The sequence below is a fragment of the Notolepis coatsorum genome (assembly GCF_963971535.1).
Source record: "Notolepis coatsorum genome assembly, contig: SCAFFOLD_309, whole genome shotgun sequence".
NCBI classification, from domain to species: Eukaryota; Metazoa; Chordata; class Actinopteri; order Aulopiformes; family Paralepididae; genus Notolepis; species Notolepis coatsorum.
Window position 1 is genome coordinate 82501 of NW_028173296.1, and position 7500 is coordinate 90000.

Below are 7500 nucleotides of genomic sequence, written 5' to 3' on the forward strand. Positions count from 1 at the left end.
TACTCTGTAGGGTACCCTACTGTACCCTGTCTGTCTGTAGAGCTGTACCCTGTCTGTCTGTAGAGCTGTACCCTGTCTGTCTGTAGAGCTGTACCCTGTCTGTCTGTAGTGCTGTACCCTGTCTGTCTGTAGAGCTGTACCCTGTCTGTCTGTAGAGCTGTACCCTGTCTTTTTTTTGTTATCTACTTTTTTCTCCCGTCCCCAATTTCGTATCGTCCAATTCTACCCTCCCCTGTCTCGAACGCTGTTAGGCCACGCCTCCCACAAGCCGGCTGCAATGTGGACGAAGCCTTGCATCACGTGTCCCCCCCGGTACTCGAGGAGGCAGCCGTGGCATCTTTTCACCTGTACAGCGCGATCTCTCAGCGGCGGGGGTCTGCGTGGGAGGGACACGCTGCCCCCGTCGCTTCCTGATTCTACTGCGCAGGCGCACCAACCGACCTGTAGGAGTCGCTGTCCACAACGTCCGATCCCCACCCACCAGCTTCCCACCCCCTAATACTGCCAATTGTGTTAGTATGAACGACCAGCCAAGCTGATAGCAATGCGGAGAGCTGGGCTCGAACCCAGCGTCTCCCGCATTGGTGGCGAGCGCCTTGCCCACTACACCACCTAGCCGCCCAGCTCCAACCTGTCTTTAAAGCTCCAACCTGTCTTTAAAGCTTCAACCTGTCTTTAAAGCTGCAACCGGTCTTTAAAGCTTCAACCTGTCTTTAAGGCTGTAACCTGTCTTTAAAGCTGCAACCTGTCTTTAAGGCTGCAACCGGTCTTTAAAGCTCCAACCTGTCTTTAAAGCTGCAACCTGTCTTTAAAGCTGCAACCTGTCTTTAAAGCTGCAACCTGTCTTTAAAGCTTCAACCTGTCTTTAAAGCTGCAACCTGTCTTTAAAGCTGCAACCTGTCTTTAAAGCTGCAACCTGTCTTTAAAGCTTCAACCTGTCTTTAAAGCTTCAACCGGTCTTTAAAGCTCCAACCTGTCTTTAAAGCTTCAACCTGTCTTTAAAGCTGCAACCTGTCTTTAAGGCTGCAACCGGTCTTTAAAGCTCCAACCTGTCTTTAAAGCTTCAACCTGTCTTTAAAGCTTCAACCTGTCTTTAAAGCTTCAACCTGTCTTTAAGGCTGTAACCTGTCTTTAAAGCTCCAACCTGTCTTTAAGGCTGTAACCTGTCTTTAAAGCTTCAACCTGTCTTTAAAGCTTCAACCTGTCTTTAAAGCTGCAACCTGTCTTTAAAGCTTCAACCTGTCTTTAAAGCTTCAACCTGTCTTTAAAGCTGCAACCTGTCTTTAAGGCTGTAACCTGTCTTTAAAGCTTCAACCTGTCTTTAAAGCTGCAACCTGTCTTTAAAGCTGCAACCTGTCTTTAAAGCTCCAACCTGTCTTTAAAGCTGCAACCTGTCTTTAAAGCTGCAACCTGTCTTTAAAGCTGCAACCTGTCTTTAAAGCTGCAACCTGTCTTTAAAGCTCCAACCTGTCTTTAAAGCTCCAACCTGTCTTTAAAGCTGCAACCTGTCTTTAAAGCTCCAACCTGTCTTTAAAGCTGCAACCTAAAGCTGCAACCTGTCTTTAAAGCTGCAACCTGTCTTTAAAGCTGCAACCTGTCTTTAAAGCTCCAACCTGTCTTTAAAGCTCCAACCTGTCTTTAAAGCTGCAACCTGTCTTTAAAGCTGCAACCTGTCTTTAAAGCTCCAACCTGTCTTTAAAGCTGCAACCTGTCTTTAAAGCTGCAACCTGTCTTTAAAGCTCCAACCTGTCTTTAAGGCTGTAACTTGCCTTTAACACAATGTCTGCCACGCAGTTTGACCATCTTATACCACTCTCTGCCAGTGCTGTAAGCCTATGGAGTCGCTCACCTTCTTTGCAGGGCTATAACTTTTTAAATATTATAGCTATATCGACATTACTATGGCCCATTCAACATCGGGTATCTATCGTTCCGGATGTGGGAACGTTATATATTTTTACATTCATACATTGTCGTGTTAATACCGTCGTGAATATAAGTATGTTTTTAGAGTGTTCTGCAGTCATTCCTAGAACACGAGTTATAGGCCCCGACGCATATTATACATAATCGATTCGTTCCTATACACGCTATATAAAAAAATTAGGGATGCTCGATATTGGCTTTTTTACCGATACCGATATTCCGATATTGTCCAACTCTTAATTTCCGATACCGATATCAACCGATATCAAACGATACCGATATATGCAGGGTTTCCCCCCCAAAAAAACTTAATAATTTCAGGTAACTAATAATTTCACTGGATGCAATATTGTTATTGTTTTTTTTAATCTTTTTACCGATACCGATATTTTCCGATATCACATTTTACTGCCGATATCGGCCGATAATATCGGTCGGCCGATAATATCGGCCATCCCTAAAAAAAATGCATATGATACATATGCGTATACATTATGCTCCATCATGCGTGAAGGAAAGGGGGGGGTGGGGGTCGTTTATGATTCCTTGATTGTCAGTAATGGCTTTCTTTAGTACGACATCATACGTTGATCAGATGGATTGCAATGAAATAAATGGACAATTGAGCTGGAATTAACGTTAGATTCCTCTTACCTGTGGCCGATGAGTCTGGAGAAAAAATATTCCAATTATTTGATTTCCATCTGCTAGATCCGTTTGTACGACGCAATAAACGCCGAAAGCATAATTGATTCTTGCGTCTCGAAAGCGATCCCATGCACTAGAGTGTTTGTCTGGATCCACATAACAAGAGAGCTCTGCCCGGAACATTTTCGCCGATGCACAGAGCGCACCATCCGGTTGAGAGTGGAGTGCAACTCGCCCGAAATCCACCAGGCGGCGGTATTGAGCCGTTGCAATATCCGACAGAGTCCAGTGTCTCCCAGAGCCTTGCTGGATGAATTATTAATGGCAATAGCGAATAAAGGAAATAACGATCATAAAAACGAGTTAACTCGTTTCTGGCGCTCAATGCATGGCGGCCAATAACGAGTATACTCGTTAATGGAGCAGAAACGGTTAAAACTGTAACCTGCCTTTAAAGCTGCAACCTGTCTTTAAGGCTGTAACTTGCCTTTAAAGCTGTAACCTGCCTTTAAAACTAACCTGCCTTTAAAACAGTAACCTGCCTTTAAAACTGTACCCCGCCTTTAAAACTGTAACCCGCCTTTAGGACTTGTGTTACGAATGCGCTTAGGTGGCATGGTGATTGGAACCCAGTTGCAGATGAAACACGAGAGCTTGAATAGAGCAGGCAGGAGACGGCGGTGTGATAATAAACAAGGTTTACTCAAAAGACACAAGACACACAAGAAACACGACTGACACACGTACACACGGGTAACATGAAACAATGACCCAGCAAATGTATGCTGGTCCCACAACACCTAAATACAAACACTAATTAGAGACAGAGGGTGATTGTTAACAGGACACAGTTGTGGTAGACAGAACTAACAGACGACTGAACACACAGGGGGATAACTAGAGCAAATGTACAAACTGAGACACACAAGACTAAAACACATTTACAAAACACAGAAGTAGGGACACAAGCCTAACACAGTGGAAATAATACAGACAACAAAGACAATAAATATACAAAACATAAATGGAGGCAAATAATGTTACACAGGTGAGTGAGCTGATGCCAGAGCTGCCACATCTGGATCAGTCCACCAGATGGCAGTGTTGTATTGTACAGTGGTGTATTGTTATTGAAAGAGGGTATGAAGGGAAGTTGTGAAGGTCCGAATCCTGGACCAGCCGAACCAGGGGGAGGGTTGCCGTCTGGTCCAGCAGGACCGGGGATATTGGATTAGACTAAATATCTGATATTTTTCCATGAAAATTGTACTGCTAACATTTCTCTCTCTCTCTCTCTCTCTCTCTCTCTCTCTATCTCTCTCTCTCTCTCTCTCTCTCTCTCTCTCTCTCTCTCTCAATCTCTCTCTCTCTCTCTCTCTCTCTCTCTCTCTCTCTCTCTCTCTCTCTCTCTCTCTCTCTCTCTCTCTCTCTCTCTCTCTCCAGGAAGGATGTTGGTTTAAGGCGTTTCTTTCCTAAGAACCTTTTGGACTCAGTAAAGGTGAGGAGTGTATTCTGATCTCAGATCAGTGAAATTACCTGACAGCTGTATTGATACCAGTGGAGGTTTCTCTATGACAACACGTGAAACAACACTCATAATTCATAATTATTATTAATTTACATATATATATATATATATATATATATATATATATATATATATATATATATATATATATATATATTAGAGGTGGGCATAGATTATTTTTTTTAATCTAGATTAATCTATCTGCAATCCTGGATTTAATCTAGATTAATCTAGATTAAAATGGCTCAAAAAAAAAAAAAAAAAAACTGCCGAAGGCATTCAAAATATGTGTGTTCTACCCAAATAATGACCAGAAGTAAGTCCTTACTTTTTCTTTCCTCCTTATGTTTCTCAGGCCAGGTGGCCCATTACACCATGAGCCCATCTCCCGTTTCCAAAATGCATTACAGACTGTTTGAAAAAGCTGTTTTGCTATGATAATTGGTAATGAAATATCAAAATAATGTTCAATAAGATGTACTTGTGTTTAATAAGTTGTTTTATTCAGAAGTTAACACAAATACATAATATTACCAGTACAGTACAGTATCTAGCACACTCTCAGGAGCAAAACAGAAAGAATCATTTCAAACTTGAACTATGTGACATGGCTTGAATCAACTGCTCCAGTGGAGTTGCTCAGTGGCCAATGGTGTCAACTGTGGTTGTACTGGGCAGCTCCCAGGTGTGAATGGAAAAGAACATCTGTGCTCAGCGAACCTACCCTGGGTAAATAAAGGTAGAAAAAAAAATGTACAAAAAAAAAATATATATATATATATTTTTTTTTAGATTAATGCGTTAATTATATTATCGCGCGATACTAGTATAGCGTTAACGCAGCACGTTAACGCCGTTAACGGCCCAGCTCTAATATATATATATATATATATATATTTTTTTTTTTTTTTTTTTTTTTTTTTATTATTATTATAATTTTTTTTATTAGAAATGTTTTCCTCTGTAGAAATGTTTTCCTCTTCAAAAATGGCCAAAATGTACAGCTCTGAGCAGGCCTGCACTGCAGTAATGACTGCAGTAATATTCGTGCAGAATATCTGCACAGGTTGACCCAATTTAAATAAATAATAAATAATAGCCAATCAAAATAGGCTATTAACTTCATCTAAGCACGGTCTGTGCAGTTAAACTCTTGCCATTGAATGGGGGATTGAATGATTGACAGCCTTTACAATCCAATAATACACAGAGGATGAATGATTGGCAGCCTTTAAAATCCAATCAGAGATTGCTGCATCGCACAGTCAAAACGGGTCCAGCTGCAGGTTCGGAGGTTAGGTTTAGCTCGGGCCAATCTCAAGTTTCTCAAGTTTCTTTATTAGTTGTCATACAGAAGTACAGAATACTTTTATACAAAATGTAACAGAAAGAAGCATTTTGTATAAAAGTATTCTGTACTTCTGTATGACAACTAATAAAGAAACTTGAGATTGGCCCGAGCTAAACCTAACCTCCGAACCTGCAGCTGGACCCGTTTTGACTGTGTGAAACATAGCAAGCTAGTAGTTTAGTAAACTGTACAGCTATAACAACACAGGCTAAATTAAACTTTGCGCCAACATTAGGACCGAAGTATAAACCAGCAACTGAGCAACATGAAGAAGTGGACTTATGCATCTGGATCAGAAAAAAAGTTGTGGATGAAAAAGTAAGTAGGCTACAGTGTTTGTAAAAGCTTGTATGCTAACAGTAGCTAGCCAGCTTAGCCTACATCACAATGATGATCACCAAGCTAACTTACTGTACACACTGTAGGGCTGGGCAATTAATCAAAACAGAATCGCGATATCGATTCATAGACCTATGCAATCTCATTTCTAAGTTATGACGATTTTTCTTTTATTAAAAAAAAAGTAAAAAAAAAATAAAATTTTTTTTTAAACTTTTTAAATAATTTTATCTGGGTTGAACATGATTCGTGGAACTCCCTCTGGTGTTGTGGTCGTGGTATTCACTGACCTTTGGGAAGTATTTCGACATGCACATGGGTATCTTAGTGGTGTAGTGTATCTTGTAGACCAGGCCCATTGCAAGTTTCTGTACTCTGTCGTCTACTCTAAGCCATCCTAGGTTGGTACAGGTAGTGAAAACAACACAAGCAGTGTAAACAAATAAGTCAATATAATTTACTATCTAACTAACTGAAATATATTTTCACAGTGTCACATAAGGTGTAGTATGCATAAGGTAGTGTTATAATTTACTATCTAACTAACTGAAATATACATTATTCATTATTCACAGTATCACAGTATCCACATAAGGTGCAGTATGCATAAGGTAGTGTTATTGTCCTACTTGGGTTCCTATTAGTTCTAGGTCGATGTCTGGCAGCAGTCCCTGCCCACTGTTGTGGAGCCTGATGGCCACTGGTATGAAGGACTGTCCGAGGCGGTTAGTTGAGTGTCGGGGGGGTATGAGTCTGTGGCTTCCTTGTCACCTTCACCTAATATGTTTTGATCTGGTCAGGTGCGCTGTCACCTAATATGTTTTGATCTGATCAGGTGCGCTGTCACCTAATATGTTTTGATCTGGTCAGGTGCGCTGTCACCTAATATGATTTCATCTGGTCAGGTGCGCTGTCACCTAATATGTTTTGATCTGATCAGGTGCGCTGTCACCTAATATGTTTTGATCTGGTCAGGTGCGCTGTCACCTAATATGTTTTGATCTGGTCAGGTGCGCTGTCACCTAATATGATTTCATCTGGTCAGGTGCGCTGTCACCTAATATGATTTCATCTGGTCAGGTGCGCTGTCACCTAATATGATTTCATCTGGTCAGGTGCGCTGTCACCTAATATGATTTCATCTGGTCAGGTGTGCCGTCACCTAATATGATTTCATCTGGTCAGGTGCGCTGTCACCTAATATGATTTCATCTGGTCAGGTGTGCCGTCACCTAATATGTTTTCATCTGGTCAGGTCCGCTGTCACCTAATGTTAATATGTTTTCATCTGTGTCCACTGACCACTGACACACAGTGGGGGATGTTTTAAAAATATAATTTAATATATAATATAATATAATAATTTGTGCTTCACCTAAAAATTTGGTCAGCAGCCTCCACTGATTGATACAGGAGAGAGAGAGACAGAGACAGAGACAGAGAGAAAAAAGAGAGGAGAATGAGAGGAGGAGAGAGAGCGACAGAGAGAAAGAGAGGAAAGAGAGGCGGAGAGAGAGAGAGAGAGAGAGAGAGAGAGAGAGAGAGAGGACAGAGAGAGAGAGAGAGAACCTCTCCATCTCCACTTGTGAGGGCCGCCCAACCTCTCGTGTTTAAAAAAATAAATATGTAAACAGACATATTATTCATTGGCGGTTTCTATGTATGATATGTCTATATCAGGGGTCCACATCAGGCCTGCGAGGCATTA

The 7500-nt window shown here is 41.3% G+C and overlaps 1 protein-coding gene across 1 annotated transcript in view; it reads left to right on the forward strand.

Annotated features, from left to right (window-relative positions):
- LOC311247824 (focal adhesion kinase 1-like) overlaps nt 1–4090 on the forward strand; it is a gene marked incomplete at its 3' end in the record, with an annotated part of 68588 nt that extends 64498 nt beyond the window's left edge. Inside the window, exon 7 of the mRNA XM_084338819.1 lies at nt 4018–4090. Within this exon, the coding sequence (XP_084194945.1) occupies nt 4018–4090 (73 nt within the window). The remainder of the gene's footprint in view (nt 1–4017) is intronic.
- Between the last annotated feature and the right edge of the window lie 3410 nt (nt 4091–7500).